Source organism: Mustela nigripes, chromosome 16 (genome assembly GCF_022355385.1).
Source record: "Mustela nigripes isolate SB6536 chromosome 16, MUSNIG.SB6536, whole genome shotgun sequence".
In the NCBI taxonomy this organism is placed as follows: domain Eukaryota; kingdom Metazoa; phylum Chordata; class Mammalia; order Carnivora; family Mustelidae; genus Mustela; species Mustela nigripes.
Genome location: NC_081572.1, coordinates 42,006,608 through 42,024,548, shown reverse-complemented (window position 1 = coordinate 42,024,548; position 17,941 = coordinate 42,006,608). Strand labels below are relative to the sequence as shown.

At 47.3% G+C, this 17,941-nt stretch overlaps 2 protein-coding genes and 1 long non-coding RNA gene across 5 annotated transcripts in view; 2 read left to right on the top strand and 1 right to left on the bottom strand.

Annotated features, from left to right (window-relative positions):
- The first annotated feature begins 728 nt into the window (after positions 1-728).
- LOC132003585 (uncharacterized) lies at positions 729-2,133 on the top strand. The gene is made up of 2 exons (XR_009400244.1): positions 729-1,426; positions 1,696-2,133. It is a non-coding gene; the product is annotated as an uncharacterized LOC132003585 (long non-coding RNA).
- On the bottom strand, positions 2,132-6,369 carry ERAL1 (Era like 12S mitochondrial rRNA chaperone 1). The gene is made up of 10 exons (XM_059379142.1): positions 6,051-6,369; positions 4,973-5,100; positions 4,772-4,849; positions 4,109-4,155; positions 3,889-3,950; positions 3,671-3,783; positions 3,331-3,579; positions 3,047-3,196; positions 2,842-2,922; positions 2,132-2,722 (listed from the first exon to the last, which is right to left on the bottom strand). The coding sequence occupies exons 1-10, from the start codon at positions 6,331-6,333 to the stop codon at positions 2,600-2,602; spliced, it is 1,314 nt and encodes a 437-aa protein (XP_059235125.1). The 5' UTR covers positions 6,334-6,369; the 3' UTR covers positions 2,132-2,599.
- Positions 6,370-13,533: 7,164 nt separating this feature from the next.
- The window catches only part of FAM222B (family with sequence similarity 222 member B), an 83,028-nt gene continuing 78,620 nt past the window's right edge, over positions 13,534-17,941 (top strand). The window contains exon 1 of one of the 3 annotated variants that reach the window (XM_059378859.1): positions 13,534-13,667. In XM_059378859.1, coding sequence (XP_059234842.1) covers positions 13,642-13,667 — 26 coding nt within the window. In that variant the 5' untranslated portion in view covers positions 13,534-13,641. The remainder of the gene's footprint in view (positions 13,668-17,941) is intronic. The other 2 variants (XM_059378857.1, XM_059378858.1) reach the window with 2 other exon arrangements.

Genomic DNA, 17,941 nt, shown 5'->3' with positions numbered 1-17,941 from the left:
TGCCTGCCACTCTGCCTCTCTGACAAATGGACAAGTAAAATCTTTAAAAATAAATAAATGCCAAAAACCAAAACCAGGGGGAAGAGCATGTGCCAACATTCTGTGGCAGCAGGAAGTAGAACATCCCCCAGGAACCAAAAGGTTTGGTCTCCCCTCCCACTCCGCATCTTGGCCTCATCTGCCCTTGCAGAGATGGGGTCTAACTGCCTCCCAGCACACAGATCAGATTGTCTAGGATGGAGAAGGGAAGGGAGCAGAGCAGCAGATGTGTCTCCCAGAATGGGGGGGTCTAAAATAACAGTTGCAGGGTGCCTGGTGGGGCTCAGTCGGTTGTGTGTCCAACTCTTGGTTCCAGCTCAGGGTGTGATCCTAGGGTTGTGGGGTTGAGCCCTGCATTGGGCTCTGCACTCAGCCGGGAATCTGCTTGAGAGTCTCTTCCTCTCCCTTAGATCCTGCTACTCTGCACCCCCCTAGTCCCACTGCCCGCCCCCACATCACAAGCACATGCTCTCTCTTTCAGATAAATAAATCTTTAAGAATCAGGGGTGCCTGGATGGCTCAGTTGGTTGAGCAAACTGCCCTCAGCTCAGGTCATGATTCTGGAGTCCTGGGATGAGTTCCACATTGGGCTCCCAGCTCAGTGAGGAGTCTGCTTCTCCTTCTGATCCCAAAATTAAATAAAATGAAATAAACAGACCCTCTCCCCGCCCTGCCAGCTTTCTGAGAAGTCTCTACACTAGGAATCTTGCACTAAATATTGCCAAGCTCTCACTCTAAGTGGCTTAGATCTCAACAGGCCCCTACCTGTTCTTATGCTGGCTCTCAGAAGAGCTTGAATCCCCCTGCCCTCAAATGACCCAGCAGAGGACCATTCCACCAAGAGGAGCTTGCATGGCAGTGGTAGCCTAGGTCTACCCTCCTTGGGCTCTACGTAAACATAGGCAGGGGCCCAGGAACTGAAATTTAAGCCAGAGCTTGCCCTAGGAATCCAGCTTTCAGGACTCTTCCCGCTTTATAGGATTCAACTAACATTTCCACTGCCACCACACTAGTGCCATGGCCAAAACAACCGGCACCTGGCTATGGCCAACAATGAAACCCTAAAGGATGGGATGAGGCTGTCCTTCCTCCTCCCAGTGCTGGCAGACAGATGATCAACTTCAAGGGGACAGGACTGAAAGGTAGACCGTAGCCTTAGAAAGGTCCATAAAGTCTATGGGAGAAAGAGCCTACTAGAGTGACCAGTCACCCTTGTTCCAAGGAGCCCAGCAGGGAAAGGGTTAAGAGGCCGGGCTTTCTAGAACCCGGGAAAGTGTCCCACCCAAGGGAGGGGCCAGTGGATTAAAAGGCGGGCAGTTTGAGTTGAGAGGCAGGGTCAGGGCCTCCTCACCCCTGAAGGCCTCCCCGGCTCCAGTTCCAGCTCCAGGTGAGTACCCTCTCCTGGGCCTGTCTGCTTGTTGGTCTGACTTGAGGGAAACTTCTGCCTCATCATGGGATCTCTGGCTTCTTTAATTCTGACACTGGGGTCCCCAGGGAGATCTCAACAGACCCTAGTTCTGCAGGGTTTTCCCGGCCAGTCCCCTTCCTTACCTGACCTTGACCACAGCCATCATGGAGCTGTTGGCTCAGAAGCTATGGAGCAGGGAGTGGGGAGTGCTGCGTGTCCAGCACTGACTGGTCCTGCTCTGCCCCCAGCCCGTCTCTCCCTGCCTCAGTGCTCTCCAAGCCATGCTCCCTGTGCCTGCTGCAGGGCCCTGGCTGGGATATCATCATATACTGTAAGTTTGCAATGAGATACTACAGTATAGATGATGTACTAGTCCGGGTCCCCACAGCTCTGGAGCCAGATGAGGAGGGCAGGGCATGCTGCAAACCCACCAAGCTCACCGCTCAGCCTATCACAGCCTGCTGACCGCCGGGACGCTTGGGGATGGCGAGGAAACCGTTACCATTACTGAGTTTAGTAATGGTAACGGTTCTCTTGCTGTACCCAGAATACGTGTCAAGAAGAGAGCTCAGGACCCTGGAGCAGATCACTGGAAGGGAGGGAGACTCCAGCTCAGACAACAGGGTGGGGGTGAGGGAATGGGTTTTCTCTTTCCTGTTCTAAAGAAATAAAGATGAGAACCAGTATGCTTGTCTTTTAATTTTATTAGCATTCGAGCCTGGGAAGAGGGATGGGGCAAGTGGCACTATCTCCCTTAGGACCCACAAGTCCTTATGCGTGGTTTTAAGGTAGAGGAACTGAGGGGATAGGAAAAAGGCCTCTCTGCTAAAACTGGCAACACAGGGAGAAACTCTGGGTTTGATGCCAGCCAGAAGCAGAGTGGCATTGTTCCTACTGAAGAGCCAATTTCTAGACCTAAGCAGCTGGAATCCCAGGCAGAGGCACGACCCTGTAACTGAGCTAAGTTTCTTCCTCCAACAGATGTGGTCAGGCAGGGCCTAGGCAGACTCACTAAGGCCATGCCAGCCAGTCAGTCCATCAGGCAGTGCCCATGCCTCTCACCAGTCCCCATCCCAGGCAGGGGCCATCCTGGTCAGTGGCTCCTGCCAGCAGCTAGGGCTGGGATGCCATGGGAAAGGCAGCTGAGGGCGGTCATGTGAGAAGCTTCACAGAGAGCCGCAGCTGTACATCGCAGAGGAAGATGTCCATGAGATCTCGGCCCACCTCCTGTGCAATCTGGGAGATCAAGCGCCCCTTTGGACCAATCAGGATCCTCTGAGGGTGGGGTGAGAGAGAGAGACACACACACAAGACTGCTCTCGGGGCTCCTGAGCAGTGGAGGAAGAACCCCTGCCTAATGCCCTGGTCCTTTCTCCAAGCCTAACCCTGCTTACCACATGAGATTCTTTGAGCACCAGAAGCTTCTGTTCAATCACCAGCTCCCCGCTTGGCCCTTCCTCCCACATCACTGTCCTCTGCACAGGGAGACATCATGATTAGTCAGACGGACCCGCATTCCTAGCTCTCCAGACCCCAGGTGTCTGGTCCTGGGTGCTGTGCCTGGTGAAGAGCCCCCGAATTCCTTCACTGTGCCCACACCTGCTGCACACTGTAGGGAATCTCCTGGGGCAGGTGCTCTAGGAGCTTCTCTCGGATGATGTTGGCACAGATCTCCTCAGGCGTCTGGCTAGTGAGGACTCCACTGTGGAATTCCCAGGGTCCTGGCCGGGCCTGTGCCAGGAGGTATTGCTGTGGGTACAGAGAGGGACAGGTGAGCAGCTCAGTCCCAACCAAGACTTTCCTACTCACTCTCAGGAGGAACTCCAAGGCTTGTCTTCACATGGTAGAAATCAAAGGCCAGGCTCCGGTCAAGGCTAACTGACCTTTAGTGTTTTCACATCCTCTTGGCTTAGGGCTGACAACATGAAGATCTCCTGGAAGTGGGGCCAGCCGATCCTCTGAGGGCCTCCCACAGACTGTGTTTTTGGGCCCTCAGCTGCTGGGCTGGGGCACGGAGTGCCAGGCTGTGAGCGAAGGGCCTGCCTCATCTTGAGCTTCTTGCCATTGACCACACCTTCAGTAAGGGCTGCTGTGAGCTCCAAAAGAACGGACTTCTGCTTCAGGCAATCTACCTGGGCGTGGAGGATGGGCAGAGGGTGTGTGGTCAGTGAGATGGGCCCCACAGAGGAGAGTAGACCCCTTCATCAAGTAGGTGGTGCTCACCTTGTTCATGACAAGGATGCTAGGGACTTGCGAGAACTGAGTCAGGCACTGGAGCACCTGGGGGCTGAGCTGGTTCCGAGTCCACTTGTCTGAGACATCCACAAGGACCACAACTAGAAGTTGGCAGGGTGGGGAACAGGAAAAATATATGACCACTCTCTCCTCACCCCTCCAAAATGTCCATGATATGGGCTCCAGATTCCCATCATGAGTCTAACCCAGATCAGCAGATTCCATGCTCTTCCATGGATCTTCCAACAAAGAAAGTTCCAGATGGTGCCTGAGGGACAGACAAACAGGTCAGAAAGGGTCTTATGACTGATATACTCCTAATGAGGGATAGGGTATGATAAGATGGTTTTCCAGACCTTATGGTGGAATCTCCCCACCTTCTCCTCAACACCTTTCCCTCTACATACCTGTTTCCACAGCTATTACCTTTTCTGTTTAACAGGGCTGATGAGGCCAGGGGTGTCAAGTAGAATCTAAAATCAGGAAAGAGAGATGCCCACCCCCCAAGATGGAACAATTATGACTAGCAAGTGAGAGAAAGGCCACCACTGATGTCAGAAAACTGCACCCACTCTAGGACAGGATGACTTTAGAATTTTACCCTTCAGCTTTGTTTTAATTCTAGACAGGATCTAAGAGAAAGATAATGACTGTGAATATATGGAAGATTAGGAAGGAGTAAAGAGGGAAATAGATCTTTCTGACTATAAGCCAGAGGGTAAAAAGTAGAGAGAACTGCACTAGGCCTGATTAAAGAGGAGACTCCCCTTCCCTCAGAAAAGTGAATCTCAGGGCGCCTAGGTGGCTCAGTGGGTTAAGCCTCTGCCTTTGGCTCAGGTCATGATCTCAGGGTCCTGGGATCAAGCCCCTCATGGGGTTCTCTGCTCAGTGGGGAGCCTGCTTCCCCCTCTCTCTCTCTGCCAGCTGCTCTGCCTACTTGTGATCTCCCTCTCTTTTAAATAAATAAATAAATACATCTTTAAAAAAAAAAAAGTGAATCTAAATACTTTGTTCAGGTCTAACTGTAAGGGAGACCCTCTTAAGTTCACCCCCCGTCCAGTTTGCTGGACTTCCTTTGAAGGTACCCACCACCTGGGCCTCTTTCTCCGTGATGACCCCCAGAGCTTGGCAGCGAGTGGTGTGCACCTTCTTGGAGACAGGGAACACCTGCCAAAAACAAGTAAGTCCCAACTGAGTTCCCAGATCACTATGGGACAATTCATAAAGAAACAGAAAAAAGTGACAGATGAAAGGGGCGGGGTAGGAGGGGATGTCAAAGATGCAGCATACTTTCCGACCCAGCAGCTGGTTGGAGAGTGTTGACTTCCCTGCATTCGGGGCACCCAGGATGACGACTCGTAGGACCCGGGGGTTCTCAGGCATGTTGGGATGATGGACCAATAGGAGATCCTGCTCATCTGTGTGTGGGGTAGGGGCAGGAAGGAAGCGATAGGTAATGCAATCTGGATCCCCTCTCAGGTACTCAGTCCTACTGGCCCACAAAGGAAATAGGGAATACAAGCTTAGTGTACCAGGCTGAAGCTGAGACCTGGCTTCAAGACTTAGTTTGCCCATTCATTTGTTTATATGATTTTCTCAAATTCTCTAACTTCTCTAATCTCCTTAGTTTTCCTCACCTGTAAAATGGGAGATAATATTAACAATGCCTCCTTAAAATCTTCTGATGATTGGCAATTTTGCAAAAACCATCAACACAATCCCTGGCATTTAATACTCAATCACTGTGTGGAATTGTACTTTGTAGTTGTCCCTGATAAATGTATGTACATGTGTACATGTGTGAAAGCACAGCCAGAACAGATAAAATCAGAAATCCCTCCAGCTCAGACAATCTCACCCTACTAAGGGTGTTATAAAGGCTCTGCAAGCTTTCTCCGTGTTTTTAACTATTAGTTTCTTATAATACTGCATTACCATGACCAGTTTTTGTGTCCAGCCTCCCTACCAGAATGTAGTCTCAGATGCTTGAGAAACAGAGGGTGCTATTTCCTAGGTGTAACTCAGTCTCTTGACAAGGAGATGGGGCACTTATTGGATCCAGTTCGCTTCCCATTTCGGGACAGAGAGCCACAGTTCTGCCCTGCCCGTGTCCCTTCAATCTCCTGCTCTTTGTGAGCGTCTGATTGTGACCACATCGGTTCCCTCTGGCTCCTAACCCTTAGAACGTATTATCTCTCTCCTGTGAGATACTCCAAGGCTCGCCTCTCTCTCGGGGCCTCAAGATCGTTTTCCATAATATAGGACCAAAGACGATATCCCCAGGGATTGAGGAGTTTCCCCGACCCAGAAGTTTCACGTTTTCGCTAAAGTGGGGACAGTCCGGAACAAGCCTATCTGGGCGCTTTACCTCTGTGCATAGACACGCCGGGAGGGTGAGAAGTCAACGAACTGTCCGGCTGAGAGAGTCCAAGGAAGCGGTCCAAGGCTGAGCTCTGGCCATAACGGCGAGAAGCAGAGGACAGGCGGGGACCAGAGAAGGCGGCGCCCGCGAAACAGGACACGCACCTCCGCTGACAGTCAAAGAGCGAGGAGAGCCGGACCCCCCACTCCCTCTCGGCACTGGGGCCCAACTGCCGGACCCCTGACACCGCCCGAAACAGCGTAGCCGCGCGACGGCTGGGAGCAGCCATTACTGCCGCAAGGAACTCCGGGAACTGACCAGGAACTCACCTACGATTGGATAGGGAGGTGGAAAAGCGAACGAGCGGAATGCTAGATTGGCCCAGAGTGCGGAAATACAGGGGATGTTGGAGGTGGGCTGGGGAGAAACTGCTCCGGAGACTGACCAAGGCTAAGGGAAAGGAAAAATGTGTATTTAAGTTTGCGTGGACATAATGATCCTTTTGGACTCCCATAAATATCCTGTTTTCTTCGCCTCCTGCCGAAGTTTTATAAAAAGCCCTTCGAGCCCTGAGAGACTACAACTCCCATGAGGCCAAGCGGCAGAATTTATTTTTTTATTTTTTCCTCTTAGCTTCTGACTTCGGAATGGGTGCCTTTTTAGTTCTCTCTGGTTTCAGGCTTGCAGATTCTCTCCCAGTATCTCCCTGGCTTGTTCTAGCGGTGGGCCGCGTTTTCCGACAGTCTGCACCTTTGCTTTATGTGAGTCTCCTGTAGGGAGTACTCCCTGGGTCGGTGCTCCTGAGGGGAAATAGATTCTATTTCCCATCTATGAACCTCTGTTACTATTTTCTCCCTAAGGCCAGTCCTTTCCGAGAAAAAAGCAGAAGGGAGGAGAAGCTGCGTAGTCAGCTATAGTCTCCCAGATTGCCTTTTGTGCCCTTTAACCCTTAATCATCCTTGAAGTCTCTCAATCACATCACTTTTGAAATTGAGAGAGAAGTGTTGCGGTTGTTGGAGAAATGGGGATTTATTCATATGCTGTGTACAGGCCATGTCCACGTGAATTAAGAAAATGGACAAAAATCTGTGTCACAGGAGTTATGTCCTGGAGGCTGTGTGTGTGTGTGTGAGAGAGAGAGAGACAGAGACAGAGACACCTGACAGCTCAGGTAGCATGGTCTAGGTGAAAACCTAAAGACAGAATGAAAAATGGGGCGACTGTCTGGTTCAGATGCAACACCTGATCTCAGGCTTGTGCATTTGAGTCCAGTGTTTGGTTGGGTGTAGAGTTTACTTAAAAGAGAGAGGGGTGCCTGGATGGTTCAGTAGGTTAAGTGTGTGCCTTCGGCTCAGGTCATGATCCCACGGTCCTGAGATGGAGCCCTCTATGGGTCTCCCTGCTTAGTGGGAGGCCTGCTACTCTCTCTCCCTCTACCTGCTGCTCCCCCTGCTATGCTCTATCTCTCTCTCTCAGATACATAAAATCTTTAAAAATAGAGCGAGAATGAGAGGAGAGGTAATTGAGAAAAGCCAGGGGAAAAAAATATATACGCATCTTTCCAGGGGAGCAGAGCAAAAGGGAGGGGTAACAGAAGAGGGGGAGAGAAGTGGGGTTAAGAAAATATTTTTTTCTTTTTTAAGATCAAATATTTTTGTTTGCTCATGGCAATGACCAGGTAGAAAGGAGAAAATAGTTGGTATAGGACAGAGAGAGGAGAATTGTTGGGAGGATGGAACCAATTGACTGGGCTGTGGTTGGAGTGGAGGCTGAGTGTTCAGAATAGCTCTGAATGACACAGGATTGACAGAGACTGGGCATCTAAATGCACTGATGGTTTGCAAATGGTGCCAGGCTCCAGCTTTTAGGCTGCTTGCTCTATTAGCAGAAGAAACAACCTTTCTGGAACATGATATTCTGGATGTTCTTTGGGCATATGGGTGCCCAAAGAACAAAATACCACTTAATGCAGGGCAGCTGGCAACCAGAAAAATATGAATCTTGCATGGAGAGTAAGGTGAAATGCCATTTCAACTGTAATTAGGTTGAAGGGCAATATCAGGTTAAATGGTGGTTGAAGAACTTAATTAAATAAATGCAAAATCATCCAAAGGACACATACCAAGTACTACAGCATTGGCAATAGAGAACACCTTGGAAGAATCCCTGGGATAACACAAAAACTTAGAGGAAATGTGTCAAAGTGCTTTGTTAATTCTCTTCTTTCCCCCAGATTTTCCCTCAAAGGATATTGTAGGGAAATGTATTTTGTGAGATTAGGAGAGGCTAATCAAATGAAATAGACTGCGCTGGTTCGTATGTCAACTTGCCACTTAGCTGTGCGAGTTTGGACAAGTTATTTCAACTTTCCAAATGTCAGTTTTGTCATCTGTAAAATGAAGAAGAAAATGATAAACACGTCTACCTAATATCATGTGTTCATTTGAATCTAGGATTTAGAACAATGGAGGCTTTCAATAAATGTCCTTATCTTAAAGCTAATTGTTTTAATCTTTCTTTTCTATAGAGACAATTTCTCTCTGTACTGTATTCCTCTCATCAGCATTTATTTAAAAAATGCTTGATTTCCGGATGCCTGGGTAGCTTAGTGGGTTAAGTGTATGCCTTTCTCTCAGGTCATGATCCCAGGGTCCTGGGATTGAGCCCTGTCTTGGGCTCCTTGCTCCGTGAGGAGTCCATTTCTTACTCTCCCTCTGCCTCCCCACCCCGGCTTTTTTTTTTTTTTTTTTTTCAAGGTTCCAGGTTCCTAGGATTGAGTCCTGCATAGGTCTCCCTGCTCAGTGGGGAGCATGCTTCTCCCTCCCCATCTTCCTGTGGCTCTCCCTACTTGTGCACTCTCTCTGTGTGTGCCTCTGTCAAATAAGTAAATAAAACCTTAAAAAAAAAAAGATTTTATTTATTTGTTTGAGAGCGAGGGAGAGCCATCCCTCTTCCCATCATTTCTTGAATATATCAAGCTAATTTCTGCCCCAAGGCCTTTATATCTGCTGCTCCTGCCTCCTAGGTTCAAGATTTGGCTTCTGTTTCCTATTCAGGTCTCAGTTTAAATGTCCTTTTCTCACAGCATTTATCACTACCTGCAATGATTTTCTTGTATGCCTGAAATGCTATAGGAGCATCGCCAAAGAGTCTTCACAGTCTTACCAACCCCTCATGGCCCCAATCTGAACAAGTCCCTCCCTTGCTTCACTGTCCTCAGAAAAAAGTGTAAAGTAACGTGGCTCCGGCTTACTTTGCTAGATTCCTCTCTCTTTGTTTTGCTTCTTTAAAAAGTTTATTTATTTTTAGTAGTCTCTACATTCAACGTGGGACTCTTTGGACTGAGTCAGCCACACGCCTCCACTAGTCGCAACTCTTGTCATTCCTCTTTTTCAGCTTAACTGAATTTTTTTCAGTCTCCCAACTGCCTGGTATTCTTTCCCACTTCCAGGTGTCTCCTTTGGTTGTTCCTTCCATGACTGATTAAATTCTCTCTGAGGATGCTTATTTTTTTCTTCCCCTCCTATGATAAGACAGTTTATAATATCTTTTTTTTAAAGATTTTTATTTATTTATTTGACAGACAGGGATCACAAGTAAGCAGAGAGGCAGGCAGAGAGAGAGAGGGAGAAGCAGGCTCCCCGCTGAGCAGAGAGCCCGATGCGGGGCTCGATCCCAGGACCCTGAGACCATGACCTGAGCCGAAGGCAGAGGCTTAACCCACTGAGCCACCCAGGCGCCCCAGTTTATAATATCTTGATTGAGCACAAAGATTATTGAGCCAGGGGCGCCTATGTGGCTCAGAGGGTTAAGCCTCTGCCTTCAGCTAGGGTCATGATCTCAGGGTCCTGGGATCGAGCCCCGCATTGGCTCTCTGCTCAGCGGGGAGCCTGCTTTCCCCTCTCTCTGCCTGCTTGTGATCTCTCTCTCTTTGTCAAATAAATAAATAAAATCTTAAAAAAATATATTATTAAGGGGCGCCTGGGTGGCTCAGTGGGTTAAGCCTCTGCTTTCGGCTCAGGTCATGATCTCAGGGTCTTAGGATCAAGCCCCGAATGGGGCTCTCTGCTCAGCAGGGAGCCTGCTTCCCCCCCCACCCCGCCCCTCTCTGCTTGTGATCTTTCTCTCTCTCTCAGTCAAATAAATAAATAAAATATTATTTATTTATTTATTTGTTTTTTAACATTTTATTTATTTATCTGACAGAGAGAGATGACAAGCAGGCAGAGAGGCAGGCAGAGAAGAGAGGAGGAAGCAGGCTCCCTGCCGAGCAGAGAGCCCGACGCGGGGCTCGATCCCAGGACCCTGAGATCATGACCTGAGCCAAAGGCAGTGGCCCAACCCACTGAGCCACCCAGGCACCCCAGATAAAATATATATTTTTTAAATCATTGAGCCAGATATCCTGGGTTTGATTTTCGGTTCCATTATTTACTGTGTGACCAGGGCAAGTTAGTTCTCTCTCCTTCAATTTCCTTATCTATAAAATAGGGATAGGGATGTGATGATGAAAAGAACTGATATGTATAAAGGACTTAGAACAGTGCTTGACACATAATAAATGTTATTCAAGTGTTTGTTGTTTTATTAGATGTCCCCTACTAGACTGTAAGTTCTATGGGGTCAAGGACAATACATATTACTACTCACTGTTGTATCTCCAACACCTACAACAGTGTCTAACACATCATGGGTACTCATTAAATTTTTGTTCAGTGAGTGAATAAATTATATCTTTCCATAGATAGATTGGCATACCTTTGTGGTGTCAACATGGCTGCAGCATCTTGTTCTCACATCTGGTTTTAGTTGGAAAGAGCAACAGATTTCCCCTGAAGGAACGTTCTCCATGTGCATTTTGGCTCTGATGGGGTTACATGCCCATTCCTGAAACAATGATTGTAGCTTAGAGAATGTTATGCGCTGAATGACTTAGGTCTGGGTTATGTAAATGTGCTCTATGCCCAGAGTGACCTCATCCAAATCACAGGGTCTGAAAATGGAGTAGGGGTGGTTCTCTGAATGATTATCATCTGATATAGTGTGTCGATACTTGGCAGGAAAAAAAAAGTCTGCCGTTCTGCCCTTGGCAAGAAATTCAAGTAGTTTGGGGAGCCTGGCTGGCTGGACTCTTGATTATGAGTTTGAGCCCCACATCGAGTGTAGTTTTTAAAGATTTTATTTATTTGACAGAGACACAGTGAGAGAGGGAAAACAAGCAGGGGGTGTAGGAGAGGGAGAAGCAGGCTTCCCACTGAACAGGGAGCCCAATGTGGGGCTTGATCCTAGAACCCTAGGATTGTGACCTGAGCCGAAGGCAGACACTTAACGACTGAGCCACTCAGGAGCTCTATAGAGATTACTTAAAAATAAATAAGTAAATGAGCTTAATAAATAAATCCATATAAATAAAGAAATTCAAGTAGGGAAATGGTTCAGGAGACCCGTATGGTTCATGTATGCTGTTGGGGCACCTGGCTGGCTCAGTTGGAAGAATGTGCAACTCTTGATCTTGGGGTCGTGAGTTCAGGCCCTACACTGGATATAGAGATTCCTTTAATAAACAAATAAACAAAACTAAACAAAAAAGATATGTCATCATCACGTAGATTCCAACAGAGGACTTCATGTGGTGGTAGAATTAGGAAAATACAGTTCCTGGAAACTTCGGGGTCAGCTTTGGCTTTTTTTTTTTTTTTTTTTAAACACATCCATTCATCTGCACATAGTATCAATATTAATTCTTCCTCCCTCTGGCTCTTAGATTTCCCCATGGTGCCAAATGTGTTCTCGTTCCAAAGGGTAATACTTTTGCAAGTAAAGACAACTCTTCCAAGTCAGGAGCTAGCTTATGGGATTGGTCCTGGGCCCCACCACCCTACTCTGTCAGCAGTTGCATCTTACTCTATGTATGTCAAGAGATTGGGAGACACTTCATATATGAGGCAAGCACTTTTTGTGTAGATTTGCTTTTCTGGGAACTGAATTATGCTATCTGTACAGTGTTTTCCCACAGCAACATATAGCTATGTATGTAAAAGTCACATGCATCTGATAAGTAAAAAAATCCTTCAGTTCCTAGGTGCCTTAATTTCTTAGTGACTTGAGAATTCCATTATATATATTTTTAAAAAGACTTATTTATTTTAGAGAGAGGGAGGAGAATGAGCAGGAGGGACAGAGGGAGAGAGAGAGAAAGAATCTCAGTCAGACTCCATGATGAGTGTGTGGAGCCCCATGAGGGTCTTGATCTCTCGATCCTGAGATCACCATCTAGCCAAAGCCAAGCGTCACACGTTTAACTGACTACACCAGCCAGGTGCCCCTATATGCATTTTTAATTAATAATCTGTAATAAAAAATACTAGTGACACTCCATTTTTAGCATTCTCAAACTTTACTGTTGGGCCTATTCTTGCTTCTTTCCAAAATGAGGAAAAAATTTCCTTAATCTTAAAAGTTTAAACATTCATATCAGATCCTGGCATTAGGAGTAGCTTTTGCTTTCCCCAAAAGTACAAAGAATTTAACACCTTTCACAGAAAGAATGGAACTGCTCCCCCGCCTTCCCCTTCTCTTCTTTGATCTTCTTTTGCCTTACATTATATCTTGGTTCTGAGATTTCCAAACTCTGAACTGTAGAGGGAAGACTGGGCTGGAGATGGGATGGGGGTCATGGTTATAAGGAGAGAGTTTATTCCTGTGTCTCCTCTTCCTTTCTACTGCAGTGCACTGCCCTCCTCTGTCAAGTATGTAGTGAATTTCCAAGATTCAATTAAGCCTAGTCTGTTGTTTGGCTATGCCAAGGCAGCACAGTGGTCTAGGAGCTGATGGTTGGGTTTCCATGGGATAAAGGTCTAGTTTTTGTTTAAACATTTACACAAGGGCCAGGCTTCATAGTGAGAACTGGAAAGTAGGGGACTATTAGCCTTCAGGTCCCTTGATGGCACATAGGAGATGCCTAGAACATTTTTGTCCAATAAACAGTATGCGCTTGATAAACAGACTGATTTAGCAGTGTCCCAAAGAAGTTTTGGTGTGGTCACCGCCTTGCCAAGATCTTTGGGGCTTCTGAGCACCTCCTGGCCCGTAGTATATTCAGGGATGTAAAAGCTGCCTCTTACACCATTAGCCCCAGTGTATTCTAGATGTGATCGTCTTCTTGAAAGAAATCCCAAGTTCATTATCAGTCACCTCAGAGCACCTGCATTCAGGCCTTTAAGTGTAAGTAGGATCTAGAATCTTAAAAGTGTCATTATGTCTATGGTTCCTTACGAGCATCGCGGTCCAAGCGTTAGTAACCTAGGCAAGGTAATCCAGAGGCCTTGGACCTGGGGTCAGCCGCCACAGCCTGTAAGCCTAATCAGTCCTCGAGGGCAGCAGCCATGTCCACCCGAAACCCAGGGGTCCAGGACATCAGGCACTGAAGAAGACGCCTCGGCGTGGGCTGCGCAAGCGCAGGCGTCGGTAGAGGGCCCCGGTACTCCAGGCTGCGCAGGCGCATGAGCGGCTCCCGGCGAGTCCCGACGGCGGCGGCGGCTACTGAGGGGCCGGGTGTGGAGCAGCGGTGGCGGCGGCGGGCGGCAACGGAGCAGCCATGAGGGCCGGGCCCAGTCACCGACAGTGAGTAATGGTGGAAGAGGGGTGGGCGGCGGGAGAGAAGAGGGGTGGCCTGGTGGAAGGATACCTCGACTTAGCAGGGGGGTGGGCTCTGCCTGTCGGAGGCGAAGGGGCGTGGGGGAGGGACAGTTTGAGGTGATGATGGAAGCATTTGGGGCATAGGTGGTCGGATCGCCCGCGCCAGGGCTGGACAGCTTGGCGGAGGGAAGGAGGTGAGTGCTGCAGAGTGAAGGAGCCCACGGCAGGGGCAGTGTCCCGCGCTTCCCCGTTTGTCATCGTCCCTTCCCCCAGGAGCTTTCGGTCGCCTCTCCCTTTCCGCTTCTTTCAGAGAATGGTCGCGGGGGGAGGGTGGTGGAGGATGAAAGCCCTGCCGGAGCTGAAGAAGCTAACTCTGATCCAGGCGGGCAAGGGCCGGTCGTCCGGAGTCATGGGCTTTTCTGGGTGGAGGATGGGAGTCAGGAGCCCTCCGTTTAAAGCTGGGAGGGATCTAGAGAAAAAAGCTAGGGGCTTAGAGTCTGACAGGTTCGAAACCACGTCCACCATTGATAAAGCTGATAGATAACCTTGGGCAGGTCCCACTTAACCTTTCTGAACCTCTGAAAGATGCAGTGGTTCAGTGGGCTATTTCAAGGATCTTGTATGTGATTGAGATTGTGTATGAAAACTGTAAATTGTAGGTGCTATGCCGATGGTACTGTATCACCAGCAATATTACCTTACCGTCATTAGTAGAATGATTGATTTCTTTGTCAAGGCGAAGCATATTGTTTGTAAAACCCCAGTAGGCACATATGTCCGTTCTACGTAGGCTCGGTAGATCATGTGCAAAAAATACCAGTTTGTGATGTGACTAATTAGCCATCAGACTTGTGTAGGAAAAATACCATACTCTTGGGCATTTTTACAAATGGTGTGTAGCTCCTACTCAAGAGGAAGGAAATAGAGAATGGAGGGCCAATCTGTTAAATGCTTTCAGAACATAGCTCACTCACGTCGCTTGACTTGTAACACAGCTGGTACCAATGTGCTTTATTAAGAGTGGAGAAAACTAGTTTGACACAAGCTGGGAGGGCTGCACAATGAGGGATGTGCAAATACAATTTGTTATTTTTAAATTGTGAAAAAGTTTTCTTTTGCAAGGGAGTTTCTGGCTGCCCTAGGTCCCAGTCTCTATTCTGGAGGTCAGATACGCATATAGCAGCTTTTCAGTTCCCACTTTTTGTTATCCTGCCTGTGGAACCTTCAGGGTGGAGTGTCTCTCTGAGAAAGACAGAGGCAGCTGTGCTAGAGCCCAGGAGGTGGCTGGTTCTTTTCTGAGAGGCTGAAGGAGCACTCCTGAGGCTTTGTTGTTTTTCTTGTTGTTATTTAGGGTAGACAAAGCAGAGGACAGCATTAAACCTTGTGCTTCTAGAGAGAGAAAATGGCTTTTTGGCCATAGCTTTTGGAAGAGGTGAAACTTTTTTCAGAAGGAGACAGAAGCTGATGCTTCAGCTTTTCTGGCTATGAAGATTGATTGAAAGCTTGAAATGGCGAGGCCTTTTGGAAATTAGTGATTTGTCTTTCGTCTGAGCAAAGGTAGGGAGTGGCTGTACTAGATCCTTGAAGATTCACAGATAAGAACAGTGAATTATTTTATAGGAATGGGGGAAATGAACCCTAATTGTCTTTAACTTCTCCTTCTGGTAGAACGTGTTTTACCTCTCTTTCCTGGAAATGCACAGTATATATTATTTTTAATTTTTTGCTCTAGTTCTTTGGTTCTTCCAATAAGTATCCATAACACCGATTATTTTTTGTTTGTTTTTGTTTTAGAGGGTATTTTTTGTTTTTTAAAGCACTTGTTACTCTTGTCATAGGTCATTTACAGAGTACAAATTTCTTCTGTTTTGACTTACAAACGAAGATGAAGTAGAGGTATAAAATGTTAGAGCTGGCCTAGCTGTCTTATTTTATTTTAATAATTGGGCATTTATTTTTAGTTTTGGTAATGTATTTTTCCCTCTACTGGAAATTTCCATTGGTTCAAACAAGTCCATAATGCTGTCTGTGTTATGTTAAAATGATAGAGGTTTGTTCAGCTGTGATGAGAATTTCCTGTCCTTCTCTCTCTTCTTTTTCCTATTTGTGGTTATTTTTATGTAGTAGATGACTGTGACCAAACGGAGAGGCTTCCCCTGGGGAAGAGAAAAGGCATGGTCAGAGCTTTGATTAACTGTTGTTTGATCAGTCTGTCTAAAGTGGGGATGTAAAGGGTTGTCTGGGTGGCAGAGTCCATTAAGGGTCTGACTCTTGCTTGCAGCTCAGGTCATGATCTCAGGGTCCTAATATCAAACCCTGCACTGTGGTCAGTGGCGAGTTTGCTTGGGATGCTTTCTCTTTCTCTCCCTCTGCCCCTCTTGCTTGTGCTTGCATGCTGTCTCTCAAATAAATATGTAAATCCTTGTTTTTTTTTTTTTAATTTTTTGGAATATTTCATTCATTTATTTGACAGAGGGAGTGAGAGACCACAAGGAGAGAGAGCAGCAGAGGGAGAGGGGGAAGCAGGCTCCCTACTGAGCAGGGAGCATGATGTGGAGCTCGATCCCAGGACCCAAGCCAAAGGCAGATGCTTAACTGGCTGAGCCACCCAGGTGTCCCAAAATAAATGAATCTTTAAAGAAAAATAGGAAAAAAAAGGGGCGCCTGGGTGGCTCAGTGGGTGGCTCAGTGGGTTAAGCTGCTGCCCATGATCTCAGGGTCCTGGGATGGAGCCCCGCATCGGGCTCTCTGCTCAGCGGGGAGCCTGCTTCCTCTTCTCTTTCTGCCTGCCTCTGCCTGCTTGTCATCTCTCTTGGTCAAATAAATAAATAAAATCTTAAAAAAAAAAAAAAGGAAAAAAAATAAAATTGGAGCGCCTGGTGGCTCAGTTGTTAAGCATCTGTCTTCAGCTCAGGGTCCTGGGATCAAGCCCCACATCAGGCTTCTGCTTGGCAGGAGGGCTGCTTCTGCCACTTTTAAAAAAGATTTTTTTTTTTTTTTTAAGATTTTATTTATTTATTTGACAGAGAGAAATCACAAGTAGATGGAGAGGCAGGCAGAGAGAGAGAGGGAGGGAAGCAGGCTCCCTGCCGAGCAGAGAGCCCGATGCGGGACTCGATCCCAGGACCCTGAGATCATGACCTGAGCCGAAGGCAGCGGCTTAACCCACTGAGCCACCCAGGCGCCCTAAAAAAGATTTTTTAAAGAGTTAAAAAATAAAAATAAAAATAAAATATTCTAACAACAATAAAACAAAGTGGAGACATAAGAACTTCCCATGAATCTCTGAGGTAGCAAGTGCTAAAATAAAAGGAATTAATGGTTACTACCTCATTTTTATTCTGATTAAAAATTTTTAAAATTTTATTTCTTTATTAGAGGTAGAGAGAGCAGTAGCAGGGAAGAGAGGAAGAAGCAGGCTCCCTGCTCAGTGGAGCTTGATCCCAAGACCCTGGGATCATGGCTTGAGCCAAAGGCAGATACTTAACCAATTGAGCCACCCAGGCGCCTCTATCCTGATAAAAGTAATACTTTTTTAAAAAGATTTTATTTATTTGGGGTGCCTGGGTGGCTTCTTCTCTTGGTCTTGGGATAGACACCCACATTAGGCTCTCTGCTCAGCAGGGAGCCTGCTTCCTCCCTCTCTCTGCCTGCTTCTCTGCCTACTTTCGATCTCTCTGTCAAATAAATAAATAAAATCTTGAAAAAAAAGGACTTTAGGGGCACCTGGGTGGCTCAGTGGATTAAAGCCTCCGCCTTCGGCTCGGGTCATGGTCCCAGGGTGCTGGGATTGAGCCCCACATTGGGCTGTCTGCTCGGTGGGGAGCCTGCTTCCCCCTCTCTCTCTGCCTACCTCTCTGCCTGCTTGTGATCTCTGTCAAATAAATAAATAATCTTTAAAAAAATAAAGATTTTATTATTTGACACATAGAGAGAGAGAGCAAGAGAGGGAACACAAGGGGCGCCTGGGTGGCTCAGTGGGTTAAAGCCTCTGCCTTTGGCTCAGGTCATGATCCCAGGATCCTGGGATCGAGCCCCGCATCGGGCTCTCTGCTTGTCAGGGAGCCTGCTTCCTCCTCTCTCTGCCTGCCTCTCTGCCTACTTAGTGATCTCTGTGTCAAATAAATAAATAAAATCTTTAACCAAAAAAACACAAACAAACAACAACTCTTAAAAATAAAAAAATAGAGAGGGAACACAAGCAGGGAGAGTGGGAGGGGGAGAAGCAGGCTTCCTGAAGAGATGGGAGCCCAACAGGG

Bases quoted from the DNA above. Each gene is read 5' to 3' on its own strand.
- ERAL1 (XM_059379142.1), bottom strand. From the start codon at position 6,333: ATGGCTGCTCCCAGCCGTCGCGCGGCTACGCTGTTTCGGGCGGTGTCA. The intron at 3,951-4,108 runs GTAATAGCTGTG...TCTGTCCCTCAG, and splicing joins AGCCCTGTTAAACAGAAAAG to GCACCATCTGGAACTTTCTT. The intron at 3,580-3,670 runs GTGAGCACCACC...CTCCACGCCCAG, and splicing joins GCATCCTTGTCATGAACAAG to GTAGATTGCCTGAAGCAGAA.